Source organism: Haliotis cracherodii, unplaced genomic scaffold, assembly GCF_022045235.1.
Source record: "Haliotis cracherodii isolate W230 unplaced genomic scaffold, xgHalCrac1.p SCAF_18, whole genome shotgun sequence".
NCBI classification, from domain to species: domain Eukaryota; kingdom Metazoa; phylum Mollusca; class Gastropoda; order Lepetellida; family Haliotidae; genus Haliotis; species Haliotis cracherodii.
In genome coordinates, this window is record NW_027266273.1 from 15,302,218 (window position 1) to 15,320,404 (window position 18,187).

Below are 18,187 nucleotides of genomic sequence, written 5' to 3' on the forward strand. Positions count from 1 at the left end.
TGGAGGTCACGCAGAACCAGCAGTAAGCAGGGTGGCAGCAACAGTGTGCCACTCACTACAAGTGAAGGTTAAGGGTCAAGGTCACAGGTCAAGGTCATAGAGCATGAACACAGGTGAACTGATATGTCAGCTTCATACACACATGAACTTACGTTCTGTGCAAGAAAGGAAATCATTCTAATAATACGAACACATTTCTTCCTTAATTTGAAATTATTGTTTCGTGGAAACGATTACATGACAGACTTGACAGGAAGCAAATCTGGGAAATAAATAATATGATAAAAGTCCATCAAAGATGTCATTCCTGAACAAAACAATCTTATTTTCGGAATAGGAAAAAAAGACAACCTCATTACTTTTCTTCAGCAATTGAAATGGAAGTATTTTTTCCATGCTCATATTAATAGATTAATCGCAGCATAGTATATGAGATAAATACTACCACCCGTGCACAGAATATATCATGGGTTGGTTGGGATGGGAGAGGATTAAGTGAAAATGTTGCTTCCTATATCCTGAACTTGCTGTAAATAAATTCAATAATATACAACATATTACTTACAGAAAGAGATGGATAGTATTACTGCAATTATTTCTGAAGGCATCACCAAACTACTTGATCTTTCTATTTTAGGCCAAAATTGTTTTTTTCTTGTTATACTTTCTTTCTTGGCCAATATTCCAAGAAACAGCAGGCACATTAAAATGATAATTGTTGCCAGATATTATTTTAGATTACTTTCCAAAAAGAGTCATTTGAAAAATTACAGAGAGTTTTCAAATTGAGACCATTTCCAACACAGCATTTATATTTGGTTTTGTTTTGTCTCGTAAATTTTTTTGTGAGCTTGTGCCTTAAAGAAGAAAATGAATTTGTCCGGCTTTTCTGCTGTAGAATTATTTGTACCCGGTATCATAATGCTGTAATAATTTAAGAAGTTGAACAGTGGAAACATGTATTAAGTTAAATTTGCATAATTGTCTCATTTGTGTATCATGTGTGACTAATAAAGGTCAAGGATAATCATGAAGGTCACCTAAGCTTTTCACACATGGAAGCATAGTAATGAAAATTTGAAACAAATGAACTCCAAAGTGAGGAGGAACCCAAAGATAATTGATAATGAACACACTGCAGATTATCGGTAATAAACAAACAGGAAAAGACGCAGGTCAATACAGAATGGAACTCTTCACACAAAGATTATGGAGGTAGAAATGGAACACCAACTGCGATACTGGTAATAGTGACAAGATAAAAACACACATCAGCAACAGGTGCCCGTGAATACACGTAAAGGGTGAGGGTCAAAGGATAGGGTCAAGGTTACAGAGCATGTGCATGTTGACGTGATACAATCTCAAATACCTCTTCTGCTGGGACATCTACTGGGTGATTTAGCTGTCTCTTAGGAATACCGTACTATATATGAATATAGAAAAAAATATTTCTAACAGAAATAGTTAAAAGTCACCAAATGTAGTTGGTTGGTTGGTTTGTTGTTTAACACCGCACTCAGCAATATTACAGCTATATGACGGCGGTCTGTAAATAATCGAGTCTGGACCAGACAATCCAGTGATTAATATCATGAGCATCGATCCACACAATTGGGATCGATGACATGCATCAACCAAGTCAGTGAGCCTGACCACCCGATCCTGTTAGTCGCCTTTTACGACAAGCAGAGTCAACCTCTACGGCAAGCATGGGTTGCTGAAGACCTATTCTACCCCGGAATCTTCACGGGTACCAAATGTAGTAATTGTAACTATGATACTATGAAAGGTCATTACACTGGGGCCTCAACAACTAACAGCCATATTGTGCACTTTCTTTTTCTTTATATTAGTATAAGGATAACATTACCTGGTCATATATTAGGGTGTGGGTGGGGTGTGGGTGGGAAGTTTCAAGGGGGTGTCCTGAGAAAATGACAGTGGAAGAGTGCAATGTATCACAAGTAGGACGGGGGGTGGGGTGGGAAGGGGACATAATACAGTACTATTAGGGGCTGTCACTGATTAAATTATAGAGTAGAGGAGGGGCATGAAAAAAGGTTACATTAAAGAGTGGGGTGGGGGTTCAGTAAAACATGATATAGTCCTACGACCAATCTCATCGCCCTGCACCCTACTTTAATAAATGACCAGTCCCCATGTCAACTGATCATACATAATTGTTTGTTTGTTTATTGTTTAACGCCACACTCAGCACTATTCCAGCTATATGACAGTGGTCTGTAAATAATCGAGTCTGGACCAGACAATCCAGTGATCGACATCATGAGCATCGATCCACGCTCTTGGGATCGATGACATGCATCAACCAAGTCAGCGAGCCTGACCACCCGATCCCGTTAGTCGCTTCGTATGACAAGCATGGGTTGCTGAAGATCCATTCTAACCTGGATCTTCAAGGGCCTGGTTGAAAGTCAAACTTTCTTTATAGTTTCACATCATTAGTTTCTAAGATCATGAAAACTTAGTATCATTGTTATTAAATGTATATCTGTAAAATATCACTCAGAATAACAATGTTGTATGATGTTTTCTGTTTGTTAATGCAACACAAAGCAATATGACAGCTATACGACGGCAGTCTGTAAATAATCAAGTCTGGACTAGAGAATCCAGTGATTTACATCATGACTTCGATCCATCCAATTGGGATACAATGACATGCATGAACCTGCATGTGCCTGATCATCCAATTCTGTTAGTCGCCTCATTTGACAAGCATGGGTACTGAAGACCAATTCCAACCAGCATCTTCACAGGGGCAATGTTGTATGCAGATTCTCCTATCAACACCTTACAGTGTGACAACGTGACTGTATTGTTGATGTAGATCTACTTACAGTTGGGTCTCTGTAGCGAGGGTTGGCTCGGGGAGATAACTCCTCCTCCTGAAACTTCCTCCGCTTGTGATCGCCATCACCCTGCATCAATATAGAGATATTAGTATACATAGCTGAGACCTGGAATTACAAATTCGCCTAATCCAAAATATGAAATGAGACAAAACACACAATAAATGATAATGAGTGTTTTCTTCATTCTGCCAAACAGAAATAAGTAAAATGTTTTAAAAACCCTCATTTACAGCTGCTTATCAACATAAATATATTATCTAAAATACTATAAATCAAACCTGCCGAAAATTTATCTTAAAAACTTTAAGACACAATGAATTATGATGATGTATTATGTTGAATTGTGACAGATACATGTCTATGACGGAATGTTTCTTGTTTCTTTATTTATTTATCCCACCCCAACTTTTTTGTCCTCCCTACTTCACATTTTGAGGAAATATAAACAAAAATATATGAAACTGGAACTCATATTTTCATATTTTTTCGACCTACCTACCTGCAATTTGGGGCAAAAAATCTGTGAACCAAAAATAAGCCAAGTCTTGCCTTACGGCGAATTGGATTTATTACCACTTTGGACAGTATAGGGCAGTCTGTCATTGTAATGGGGGTAAAAGGCCCCATATGATGCAGGCTTGGGATGTTTTACCTTTGGTAAAACCCATGAGCATGGGCATGGTGCTGTGAAACCCAGAAACATAATCAGGGGGAATCTGGGATTTAAACCCATGGCCAAAGGTTGGTGAATGCCAAAGGGACACAACTCTGCACAGCGAACTGTTTTGCCTCAGACAACTGGGACACCTGCCCTCAGTATACAGAGACCATGACAACATCAATACAGCTAAAGTATGTTTTTTGAAAATGTGGATCATAATATAATATTTATTAATTGTTCTCAACTTTTTTCACAAAACATTAATGTTAAAGTATCAAGTACACAGTGAGGGTACAAAGGTGTATCCCATAATGTGCAGTGCATGAGAGCATGCATGTTCATGCATTTATACCTACCTACCTGGGAAGCACCATGGCCATATTTATGTGCGTCATACATGAAGTTGTTCTTTTGGCTTACCTGTGAAGCGCTATGGTCATATTTATGTGAGCCTAACATGAAGTTGTTCTTTTGGCTTACCTTGGAAGAACCATGGCCATATTTATTTGTGTCTAACATAAAGTTGTTCTTTTGGCTTACCTTGGAAGAACCATGGCCATATTTATTTGTGTCTAACATAAAGTTGTTCTTTTGGCTTACCTTGGAAGAACCATGGCCATATTTATTTGTGTCTAACATAAAGTTGTTCTTTTGGCTTACCTTGGAAGAACCATGGCCATATTTATTTGTATCTAACATAAAGTTGTTCTTTTGGCTTACCTTGGAAACACCATGTACATATTTATGTGTGTCTAACATAAAGTTGTTCTTTGGGCTTACCTTGAAAGCACCATGGCCATATTTAAGTGCCTCTAACATGATGTTGTTCTTTTGGCTTACCTTGGAAGCACCATGGCCATATTTATGTGAGCCTAACATGAAGTTGTTCTTTTGGCTTACCTTGGAAGCACCATGTCCATATTTATTTCTGTCTAACATGAAGTTGTTCTTTTGGCTTACCTTTGAAGCACCATGGCCATTTTTAAGTGCGTCTAACATGAAGTTGTTCTTTTGGCTTACCTTGGAAGAACCATGGCCATATTTATTTGTTTCTAACATAAAGTTGTTCTTTGGGCTTACCTTGGAAGCACCATGGCCATATTTAAGTGCCTCTAACATGATGTTGTTCTTTTGGCTTACCTTTGAAGCACCATGGCCATATTTATGTGAGCCTAACATGAAGTTGTTCTTTTGGCTTACCTTGGAAGAACCATGGCCATATTTATTTGTGTCTAACATAAAGTTGTTCTTTTGGCTTACCTTTGAAGCACCATGGCCATTTTTAAGTGCGTCTAACATGAAGTTGTTCTTTTGGCTTACCTTGGAAGAACCATGGCCATATTTATTTGTTTCTAACATAAAGTTGTTCTTTTGGCTTACCTTTGAAGCACCATGGTCATATTTATGTGCGTCTAACATAAAGTTGTTCTTTTGGCTTACCTTTGAAGCACCATGGCCATTTTTAAGTGCGTCTAACATGAAGTTGTTCTTTTGGCTTACCTTGGAAGAACCATGGCCATATTTATTTGTGTCTAACATAAAGTTGTTCTTTTGGCTTACCTTGGAAGCACCATGTACATATTTAAGTGCGTCTAACATGAAGTTGTTCTTTTGGCTTACCTTGGAAGCACCATGTACATATTTAAGTGTATCTAACATGAAGTTGTTCTTTTGGCTTACCTTGGAAGCACCATGGCCATATTTATGTGTGTCTAACATGAAGTTGTTCTTGAGGCGATCCAAGTCCTATAAGAAAGTGAGTGACAAGTGTGAGTGAGACGATGAACATTCTGTGGAGTACAGTGAACATCCCGTATGAAATCAAATCAGTCTCCAGTGTTCATGCAGTGAACATTCTGAAAATGGCAGTGTACATTCAAAGTGCGACAATGTACAGTGAACATTCTTTGGGACTAAATATAGTAAACACTCCATCTTGGACTATGTTTGGAGAATAAAGATATATGAGCATCTATTCATGTTTACATGAACCACCACTCTTTATTCATCCTACTATCCATCTATTCATCCTATCCATTGTTTCATGCCAATAACTATCTCTTCATGCAAGTACAAATTTACCGATCTCGTCATCTACCTATTCATTTATCATCTATTCATTTGTTCTACTCACTAATCTATCCATCAACTTATCTATCCATCATCTCTTCATCCACTGCTTCATCTATCGATCCATCCATCATCAACCTATGAATCTATCCATCCATAAACCCACCCATCCATCATTCATTATCTCTCCATCCACTTATCTATCCATCTATAACCCATCCCTCTCACCACCTATCTATAACCCATCTATCCTACCCTCATCTCCCCATCCACCTATCTATCCATCTATAACCCATGTCTGTCCATCTATAACCCATCTGTCTGACCATCTATAACCCATCTATCTGTCCATCTATAACCCATCTGTCTGTCCATCTATAACCCATCTATCTGTCCATCTATAACCCATCTGTCCATCTATAACCCATCTGTCTGTCCATCTATAACCCATCTGTCTGTCCATCTATAACCCATTTGTCTGTCCATCTATAACCCATCTATCTGTCTATCTATAACCCATTTGTCTGTCCATCTATAACCCATCTATCTGTCCATCTATAACCCATCTATCCTACCCTCATCTCCCCATCCACCTATCTATCCATCTATAACCCATGTCTGTCCATCTATAACCCATCTGTCTGACATCTATAACCCATCTATCTGTCCATCTATAACCCATCTGTCTGTCCATCTATAACCCATCTATCTGTCCATCTATAACCCATCTGTCTGTCCATCTATAACCCATCTGTCTGTCCATCTATAACCCATCTGTCTGTCCATCTATAACCCATCTGTCTGTCCATCTATAACCCATCTGTCTGACCATCTATAACCCATCTATCTGTCTATCTATAACCCATTTGTCTGTCCATCTATAACCCATCTGTCTGTCCATCTATAACCCATCTATCTGTCCATCTATAACCCATCTGTCTGTCCATCTATAACCCATCTGTCTGTCCATCTAAAACCCATCTGTCTGTCCATCTATAACCCATCTGTCTGTCCATCTATAACCCATCTATCTGTCCATCTATAACCCATCTGTCTGTCCATCTATAACCCATCTGTCTGTCCATCTATAACCAGTCTATCTGTCCATCTATAACCCATCTGTCTGTCCATCTATAACCCATCTATCTGTCCATCTATAACCCATCTGTCCGTCAATCCATAACCCATCTGTCTGTCCATCTATAACCCATCTGTCTGTCCATCTATAACCCATCTGTCTGTCCATCTATAACCCATCTGTCTGTCCATCTATAACCCATCTGTCTGTCCATCTATAACCAGTCTATCTGTCCATCTATAACCCATCTGTCTGTCCATCTATAACCCATCTCTCTGACATCTATAACCCATCTGTCTGTCCATCTATAACCCATCTGTTTGTCCATCTATAACCCATCTGTCTGTCCATCTATAACCCATCTGTCTGTCCATCTATAACCCATCTGTCTGACATCTATAACCCATGTCTGTCCATCCATAAGCCATCTGTCTGTCCATCTATAACCCATCTGTCTGACATCTATAACCCATCTGTCTGTCCATCTATAACCCATCTGTTTGTCCATCTATAACCCATCTGTCTGTCCATCTATAACCCATCTGTCTGTCCATCTATAACCCATCTGTCTGACATCTATAACCCATGTCTGTCCATCCATAAGCCATCTGTCTGTCCATCTATAACCCATCTGTCTGTCCATCCATAAGCCATCTGTCTGTCCATCTATAACCCATCTGTCTGTCCATCCATAAGCCATCTGTCTATCCATCTATAACCCATGTCTGTCCATCCATAAGCCATCTGTCTGTCCATCTATAACCCATCTCTCTGTCCATCTATAACCCATCTGTCTGTCCATCTATAACCCATCTGTCTGTCCATCTATAACCAGTCTATCTGTCCATCTATAACCCATCTGTCTGTCCATCTATAACCCATCTGTCTGTCCATCTATAACCCATCTGTCTGTCCATCCATAACCCATGTCTGTCCATCCATAAGCCATCTGTCTGTCCATCTATAACCCATCTGTCTGTCCATCTATAACCCATCTGTTTGTCCATCTATAACCCATCTGTCTGTCCATCTATAACCCATCTGTCTGTCCATCTATAACCCATCTGTCTGACATCTATAACCCATGTCTGTCCATCCATAAGCCATCTGTCTGTCCATCTATAACCCATCTGTCTGTCCATCTCACCTTCTTCTTCTCATCCATTTCTCTCTGCTTCTTCCGTGACAGTTCCTCCTTGTACCGCTGAATATCTAGTTCCACCTCGTGCTGCAGGTGCTTGCGCTTCTCGATCTCCTCCTGCCTGTCAACACACATCTGTACACTCAAACACACACACATGTAGACACACAAAAAACCATCACTGTTTCACTTGCAGGAGACAAAACTATGAACTATCACAAATATGATAGACATGTTGGTATCTAGTCTCTGGATCTCCTCCATTATGCCATCTAGCCATGGATCTTCTCAAGTCTTCATATGAGACATTACAAAAGAATGGTGCAAAAAGACTTTTCAGGTCTGCAATTAGGCATGATACCGTTCAGTATTTTGCTCATTTATCAGATTTTTACTGTTCCTCATTCTAGAAATGTTGACATGACATGATATCTCATTTAAGAAATATTTCACAAACTCTGTATAAAAAAATATTATGACTATATTGCTTAGCTAAATGTTGTGCCATTTTAGTAAATGATGAATAACTATGACATGATATCTCATTTAAGAAATATTTCACAATCTGTGTATGAAATAATTGATGACTACAATTGCTTAACTAAATGTTGTGCCATTGATTAATTGAATGTACAAAAGACTATGAGAATGTCAATGTGCACCTTTCCCCAAGAAGAATCGATGGAAGTATTGACATTAAGGAATGCATTAGATATTTAACGTCTGGTAAACAAAAGGATCTATAAGTTAAAATCTCCCAGACACAGAAGGTTGGTTTAAAGCTCCAATGAAACACTTCAAACATGGACATAGATATTAAACAAGCAGGGATGAGATTCCATTTGAATAACTGGCTCACAAAATGTCTTCCCTCAATAATCGACCCGAGCAAAGTGACATTCAACACGTTTTTACAACATGCCAGTTTGTGAAACTACACAGAGATGGTGGTGAAAGTGAGTGATTGAATGTTGCTTGATGTCACCATAACCTGTCATCAATCAAGTCAAACCAGTGAGTGAACGCATGAGCATCCGTCTACTCCATTGGTGCATGCTGAAATGCAATCGGCCAGGTCACACAGTGTAGCCACCCGACCCTTAGTTTAGTCATCTTCAAAGACAAGCAAGTGATCAGTGACAAATATTATGTCCGACGCAATTACCTATTTTGACTTGTACCATATGTTCCCATGTTTTTTCAAGCGAACAATTGACTTGCCTTTGCATTTGTTTGTGATGGTGGGGCAGGATATGCTCACCTTTTCGCGAACATCTGGTATCATTACTATTTCATAGTGATTCATAAACACATGCTCATGATATAGTCAGATGCTTCTACTGGATATAAAGGGTTTTGTTGCTCTATTTATATATATATATTATTATTTATAATATTTATGTAAAGTAGTTCAAGCGCAGAAAGTCTGCATATCATGTGCAAGCATTACAAGATATATCATAACAGTTGGTATGGCATCATCAGCAAAAATATAGAAAATAAAATTAAAACAGAAAGCAATAGAAAACAATGGCTGCAACAGTAAATATTTGGGAAATATGCAAATCAATAAAACTGGGAGATGAAAAACAAACATTTCATTTTCTTTAATTAAAAGAACAAAATGAAGAAAAAACTGTATGCAAGAAGACATGCAATGCCATGCAATATGAACAAAACGTAAAACTGTGTTAAGGTGCTTCCAATAATAATGAGGTGATTAAGAACAGATAAAGGTTCAGATGATTGTGAGATATGATTTTACAACCCTGTCTCATGAAATTATCAAATCAATAGTTACGGTTTTTACTTTAATTTCAGGGAAAATGAAAAAAAATATTCTAGATATGTTGACAGTGTTTTAAATATTAAATCGACACATCTTCTGTTTCTCGTTTCAAATGCATCATTTCGTCTTCTTTTTATGCAACGATGCTGTGTCATGTGATGTTTAAAAAAAGACATAAAAATTAAAATTTTCCTTGTAGTATACCAAACTAACAAATCATAACATTTTAAAAAGGCTGCAACAAAGTCTGAACCAAAATATGAAAGATCGGTAATCAAAAGATTTTACTTTTTTTTCTTCATTATAAAAGTAAAAGTATGATAATGCAAGCAAGAATCGATACCACATGAGATTATTTCCCCAATGAAAGTAAAAAACCAAATGGATGGCTAGGCGGTTGGGATGAAGACATGGTTGTGTGTACATGTACAGGACTTGTGGACTGGAAGCAACACAGGTGGGAGACAAACAAGTGTCGTTGTACATAGTTTACCTAGGGTGAAGTTGCCACTCCCTGTGTGTCAGTGGGGGAAAACAACGCGCTGTGTTAGACAATGGATGCAGCTTGGGTGCATAAATCACAACAAAAATGGTTTTCATTTTTTTTTATGATAAAGCTATACCCATCTAATTTTTTGTTTTACAAATTTTCAAAAAACATTGTAGACTGGGGGAGGGGTGAAAAATATGTGTCGCCAGGTTTGCCATGAAAAAACTCTTGAATGAAAATTTAGATAAATTTACATACAAAACGATGTTTCAAGACACATATTTTAAAAAAACTTTTTATTTGATTTTAAATTATGAAATATTTCGGGGAGGCTGTAAAACAGGAAATTAAATAGGTCTGGCATATGAAGCTACTGCTGTCAATATTAATCATATTTTGTATTCAACATTTAGAAGTTTTCACTGCTTTGCGTGAAGGCGACTCACACATAATGGTACAAAGAATGGCCTTCAGACAGCAAACACTGACAATCATACAAATGTTTCATTGTTAACAGTTTTGGAACAAATAGTTGAATTCGTTACATTGACATGGAACAACCAAACATCCAGGACCTAGCTAACATGGTTCTTGGTTCAGATAAGCTAATTAAAGACATGCTTATCTTAGTAAGGATAAGATATATGGATGAACAACCTCTTTATTACAATAAGGAGTGACGTTTCAGTGTAGGTTCTAACACAGTTATCGAGCAAGTGATATTTGGTATTTCATGTGCTTCATAAAGGTGAGGTGAAATGGGGTTTAACGTCGCGTCCAAGATTATTGCACTTATATAGCGACGTGCATGTACGTATGTGTGTGTATTTGTGTGGCTGCTTGTACTAGTCTGGACTGATGCCGATTTATAGTGCTAGCTCACTGAGATACCATGCCACAGTTTAACATGAATACCCCACTCAGACACAGTATACTGACTCCGAGCAGACCAGTCCTTGTTTTAGCCCCTTAATGCCGAGCAGACAGGGTAACAACAAGTACCATCTTTTAACGTCTTTTGGTAAGATGCGGTCTGGGATCGAACCCCGGACCTTCCGCTCTCCAGGCAGACGCTCTACCACTAGACCACGGAGGCAGTCACTTGATAAAGGTGTTAGATCCTACACTGAAACATAGCTCCTAATAGGGGTGACTATTGGTCTGGAAAACACTATTGCGATAGCTATTGATATTGAAAGAAACTATTGTCATAACTATTGATATTGCAAGCAACTACTGTGATAAATATCTATTGTTTCAGTGTATCATTTTAGATGGATTTTAGAGCTGAATTAAACCTTGGAACTGAAGTTTCCTTTGAATATGATAACCATAACAATAAATAAAAAGTAAAGTTTGAGATATGACTGATTTGTTTTTTCTTTACCCTAATAATGAAAGAAAAAGAAACTTCCACATTACCATGTGTAAATTACTGCCACTCATGATCAAAAGAAAAACAGATTTGAACAGTATTGCATGTATTTTATTGAAACTGTAAAACTATGGTAAATGCAATTGAAATTATCAATACTCCTAACTGAAACTGATACTATTGATCGGAAACTGATTTAACAATCAATTAAATGCTGACCGATAGCAATATATCTATATTTTGATTTATCATGACACCCCTAGCTCCTAATTGTAATAAAGAAAAGGTTTCATCCATATATCTTATACTAACTTAGTACTCCAACTTCTAAATGCCTCTTGAAGAGTGAGTGAGTGAGTTGGGTTTAACGCCGCTTTTAACAAAATTACAGTTATATCGCGGCGTGTCAACTTAACTTAATATACTGTTCAAAGCGGTGCTAAACCAAACTCACTGACTCGATAACTAAATATGTAATCACTAAATACTGTCAATGTTTGTCACTCGAGGAAGATAACAAACATTGGTTAGACTTACGTTTTATTCTCTCCAAATGGCACCGCCCTCACAGACGGCGGTATATGTGTTGGCTTGGGAGCCGGGGGAGGTGTGTGTGTCCGTTGGCTGCCGTACTGTACGCCTCGGTTACCTTCGTATAGGCGGGGCTTTACTGTACATGAAATCAGGACAAGAAGACACATTCATTTGACGTTCATCCAGTGACATGTAAAAACTATTTGAAGTTAGCAGTTGTTGATGATGTAACACCAATCCTTTGATTAACAATCCAAAACACCTCACGTCTTGTGATTAGCAACACAAGTGACAAATAACAAAGAACCATACCATCACTGGTGGCTAAAACACAAAACAGAAGACTTTACCAACTAATGACTTGCATTGGAATATTTGATATTTTGTGTCAAGGTCTGTAGGAGACTAATGGTGGCACTAGAACTGCTGATGCTTTTTTAAGAGGGGCTGTGTGTCTGTTCCAGTCTAATGTGTGGTGAGGTGAGGTGAGGTGAGGTTAGGTGACTTGAGGTGAGGTGAGGTGAGGTGACTTGAGGTGAGGTGAGGTGAGGTGACTTGAGGTGAGGTGACTTGAGGTGAGGTGACTTGAGGTGAGATGAGGTGACTTGAGGTGAGGTGAGGTGACTTGAGGTGAGGTGAGGTGACTTGAGGTGAGGTGACTTGAGGTGAGGTGAGGTGAGGTGAGGTGACTTGAGGTGAGGTGAGGTGAGGTGACTTGAGGTGAGGTGACTTGAGGTGAGGTGAGGTGACTTGAGGTGAGGTGAGGTGACTTGAGGTGAGGTGACTTGAGGTGAGCTGAGGTGAGGTGACTTGAGGTGAGGTGACTTGAGGTGAGCTGAGGTGAGGTGACTTGAGGTGAGCTGAGGTGAGGTGAGCTGAGGTGAGGTGAGCTGAGCTGAGGTGAGGTGACTTGAGGTGAGGTGACTTGAGGTGAGCTGAGGTGAGGTGACTTGAGGTGAGCTGAGGTGAGGTGACTTGAGGTGAGCTGAGGTGAGGTGACTTGAGGTGAGGTGACTTGAGGTGAGCTGAGGTGAGGTGACTTGAGGTGAGGTGAGGTGAGGTGAGGTGAGGTGAGGTGAGGTGAGGTTAAATGGGTTTAACATCAGGTTCAAGATTATTGCATTTATATAGACATGCATGCTCATTTTATAGCGCTAGCCAACTGAGATACCATGCCATAGTTTAACACAGATATCCCACTCTGACACAGTATACCGGCTCCAAGTCTTTTTTTATCTACTTAATGCCAAGTGCCAGGCATGGAAACAACAAGTACATGTACCATCTTTTTAACATATTTTGGGGATGGAACCACCGACCCTCATCTTCCCGAGGCAATGGAGTTAACTGACTGTAAAAGTCAAGTTTCCACCCTTGCCGAACTAGGCTGCAATTTGGTGGTTTGATCGAAGGGCAACCAGTTGCGATTATGAGCTATGTCCCTCCTTTGCCCCTCCTACTGACCAATAGACACTCTATACACAGAGACTGTCACGCTATGTGTCAAACTGAGACAAGTGTTTCCTTGTTATTAGGAAAATATTTAACTGATAGATCAAAATACATCTTAATGATTGAGTTGGCAGATAAAGGAAGTGATATTTAAACACCTGAACCAAAAATGCTTCGTTGTCATATTGAGGTCAGAGACTGGTTAAAAGTACCTCTATAAACAAACAACATTTGACAGTAAAAACACTGTGATTCAAACTATAAAACTCAAAAGAAGATAAAGAATACCCAATTTTGTCATATTACAATAGTTAATCTGCCATGCCCTGACAATACCATATATTCTCCTGAAAAAGAAACTTAACAGCTGTTTAAACACCTAAATTTTTTTTATTTTCTGCCTTGTCAATATGATATTTTGTAAGTGATAAAGATATTACAAACATTATTGTGGATTCTACCATGAATTTGGAAAATACTCGATTTTGATTGGTCAATCAGAGGTATCAAATCACAATAAACCCCCTCGGATTGAATCAGCCGATTTGACAGCTGCATCACCACAGAAGCAAATATTAATAGAATAGTACTTTGTTTGATTCAGTCATTGTTGGTAGGCATATTCAAATAATTATATCCACAATATTACAAAATGCACAGATGCGGTTACTACAATATTCAGATGATGTGTGTTTCGTGCAGAAAACATGAATGAAATCTACAGAGAATGTATTTTAAGTTTTGACTATATATGACTGTGACGTATCTTTTGTGTCACAATGAGTGATATGACGTCCCAATGGTGACATGCGATGTAGAATGAAAGCATTGCAAAGCTTGCTTAGTTTTCTTTGGGGGTGCCCACCTCATGCTAGCTTACCAAGATGCTGTTGTATCCTTTCGTCACTGTCATATGTTTGAGTATTTGTGTATACAAACTGCTTGAGCATTTTCACATGTAACACTTGAAACCTCACGCTGAGCATATGGCTCCAAATTCACTTTAGTGCGGTTAACTTTTTATCTACAGGTAACCTTGCTCTACATTAAAAACACAGTTTGTTTATTGCCTAAATAAACTATTGATAAAAAGATGAAATTTTTTTTAAAATAATCTTATTTAAGAAAATGGATATTTGACTGGACTAAATTCCACTCTCAATATTTTACCTTAAAACATATTATCTGATTCCAAGACCTCAAACACCTTTCAAAAACATGCTAAAGAAATTTACAACAATATCCTCCTCGAGCAAAGCAAGGTACCAACAATTAGCATACAATGTCAGACTACAAAGAGAACTATCTGTACCTCGTGTCATGATATCAGGCCGAAACATCCACCACACGGAAGCCTTCAAAGTTGATCAGTTCCAGTGCTTCCATTCACAATGTCAAGTCAGACAATGACAGCCTGGTTTCTAACAACAAGCATAGCTGAATAGGTCAACCCGTCCATGCCAGGTTGAAAGCAGCTGATCAAGCAGCTATAATATTCAATCATTCAACCATGACATCCTTAACCAACAGCAAGGTGTTATTTCTTGTATAGTATATCATGTTATTAGTCTATATTGTCCACTGTGTGGAAGTATTATTGGTTTGCAAGATCTTAACCCTGTCGTCCATTTCTCGTCTCAATTAATCTTTGGCCACAGCTGACGTATTGTGTTTATGGCTGATATAGATTCAATTCATTGCTACATTATTTATGAATTAGAATTGTCTTGAGAGATGCAGAGAATAGATTAAAAAATGAATAAGAACGATTGCTTTTAAACATCGGCACTGTCATGACTGCTTTAGACAAATGAAGCACATCACATTATTCTGGTCTATTAATGTTGTAAACTAATATCTGAATCACTTGAGGATGTCAACTTGACAAACTTGGCTATTGGTCATAATTTACTTTTTGTACCTTGTCTTTTTTCCAATAATCATATTATGCTGAAAACTATTTCACTGTTATTCCATTAGCAGGGTGAATATTGGTACAGTCACAGCTCACAAAATTTCACTCATTTCACCCCCTCTCTAGGCATCTGGTGTACCATTTATTTTGTCTTGGCATTCACTTTAAGAACTCTTGAGTCATATCAGTATACACAGCTGGTTAATTAGACTGGGATTTTCACATACAATGCATGACTGTACATGTTCATAAGCAAAGGGCTACCTATTTTATTGGATTGTCATTCTTTGTAAGAAAAAGAGACAAAAGAATTTTCAAGTTTGAAATATTTGCATCTGCCTACCAAACATTTTTTATGGCATCTAGCGCACTGCACTGTGGCATCTAGAACACCGTTGACAGGGCTCGCCAATTGGGGGTTGGCAGCCTCAGAATTATTTATAAAAGTAAATCTATCACATAACATTGCATCAGGAGGAATGAGTGTCAGTCCAGTCGCTGTATCAGGAATTAAGTAACATGACTAAATTAGTCTGACGCGTAGACTCGTGTATGAAACCACAGTACACTTTGTTTATAACAAACACGCTTATAACGAACTGACGGATATAATGAACTGTTTCTTGGTCCTGTCTATTTTCTGTATATGTTTAATACGAACTCGATTATAATGAATTAAAATTAGTAGTCCTTTTGAGTTCATTATAACCGTAGTTTACTGTAGTTACCGGTACAAATTATATCTTCATTATTTACAGATATAGCTCTGTGATTGGCTAGTTGCTGTCATGTAAAAGACCGTACAAATAGGTGGCCGGCTTGTGTGGATATCATGACGTCATTATGTTTTTTGCGATGTTTATTTGTCATGTTGCAATCATTTATTGCCCCCGTTTATACCTTGTGTAACCAAAGTTAACGTCGGATTGCAGTCAGTCACGCGCAGATAATCACCGAAAATAAGACACAAACTTGTTAACTGGTAATGATAAGGTGTGTACATCTCTTGATTGGCGGTTTGTAAAACCAAATAAACCCCCTGCAAGTAACACATAATACAGGTACCATATTGACCGTAATAAGCACCCCAGTTGCTTAGAAAACTGATTTATATTGAGTGGCAGTGAACAAACTTAGTTTGAACTTTATACTTTTCATTTCCCTGAGATAAAAGGGTTTGGGTTTTTTTATGCAAAAAGAACACTTATTCTACGTAATAAACGCCCACTGCGATATTTGCTAATATATAGGCTCGTCAACAATCAAAATTAGCACCCATTCCGATTGATCAATGTACACAAGACTTATTTTTTCGTGTACAATACCCACTCATGTGTTATATATGCACCCTTAATTATGGGCAATTAAATTCTGGAAAAATATATCTGTCGTACATAAACATTTCATAAACAAAATTTATCTTTCAACTCTGTTTATTTTCACCAAAATAATATTCTAATAAGATCCCCATATTTCTAATTTTGAGAGCGCCTCGGGCTCTTATTACATCGAATACGGTAAGTGTCAAAAGTAATTTTAGCTACTCCAAACTGACCCTAACCATGACAACAAACTTCAACGTCTGGGGCAGTGTGGAGATGCAGATTTTAGATCCTTGATTCTATAGAAATAAACAAGACAGATAATGGACACAACAACCTCACACACTCAGCAACCTTTCCCCTTGTCAGAAAAAAACATTGAATGAGTGCGAGACTAATGCAGTGTTCTATGGGTAGATGTGTTAGGTGTCAAATAGCATCTGGACCCTTTGTGCCACTGGTCAGGCCGGTCACGCCATCGTTGATGTTTAAGGAACACAGCAATAAAGTTGATTGTCTGGACAATAGTATCCAAGCAATTAACAAAGTCGGATTGATTGACGATCATCAATGTTCCCTCATTGAATTTTATTTCCCATCGTGTGACTACAATACATGTTTCAGTTCAGTTCATCCCGTTGTGTTCCAGTGTGTACGGCCATCTTGGAAAAGCCAAACAAACAATTACTATAAGAGCACTGTCAAGTTCGTTCAGATTTTATTCCTACCATAAACTTACTGGATTATTGACTGAACAGGAATAATTGTCACATCAATAAATCAATCTATCAACAGCTCTGAGTTTTATTTGTAATTTTGAATTCAATTTTCCTTGTAATTAAAGTTTGAATGGCAAAGAAAACACTCTACTTGACAAGCTCGGCCCTAGTTTTGAAGTGTATATTAAGTGAATGACTTATTTTTTAACAACTGAGGTGTTTTCTTATCAGGAATCAATTATATGGAATGGGTACTATCAACTTCTCTAACATATTTAGAAAATATATAAATGAAGTAAAAGTATAACATTCTGTAAATTCATGATGAAAGATTTGTTAAATGAAGTGAATACCAGTTAAATGATTGAAAAAAGGAGTTGCTTGTTTCTTATGTGTCATAAAAGATGCACCTGGTGAACTGTCAAGCATCTGTGTTCTCTCTTATATTCAAAAGCAAGTTAGAAAAAAATCACTGAATTAAAAAGAACTGAAGAATATATATTTCATGAACATACAATACTTTCTGGCTTTTATTTATTTATTTATTTATTTATTTATTTATTTATTTATTTATTTATTTATTTATTTATTTATTTATTTATTTATTTATTTATTTATTTATTTAAAATGATGGAAATGTGTATGTTTTGGAGTTTTATGCATTCACTTTGCTTCCAAGAAATGCAATGTACATGATGTAGAAATAACATGATGGGGGACAACTTGGTCGGTTTACAATGTTTACATTAACCACTAAAATAG

General features: G+C 37.7%; 1 protein-coding gene across 1 annotated transcript in view; it reads right to left on the bottom strand.

Annotated features, from left to right (window-relative positions):
* LOC139465811 (GRB10-interacting GYF protein 2-like) overlaps positions 1-18,187 on the bottom strand; it is a 77,299-nt gene that overhangs the window by 31,135 nt on the left and 27,977 nt on the right. The window contains exons 4-9 of the mRNA XM_071247745.1: positions 12,021-12,153; positions 10,112-10,132; positions 7,836-7,950; positions 5,221-5,286; positions 2,865-2,945; positions 1,373-1,426 (exon numbers count right to left, since the gene is read on the bottom strand). Of these exons, the coding sequence (XP_071103846.1) occupies positions 1,373-1,426; positions 2,865-2,945; positions 5,221-5,286; positions 7,836-7,950; positions 10,112-10,132; positions 12,021-12,153 (470 nt within the window). The remainder of the gene's footprint in view (positions 1-1,372; positions 1,427-2,864; positions 2,946-5,220; positions 5,287-7,835; positions 7,951-10,111; positions 10,133-12,020; positions 12,154-18,187) is intronic.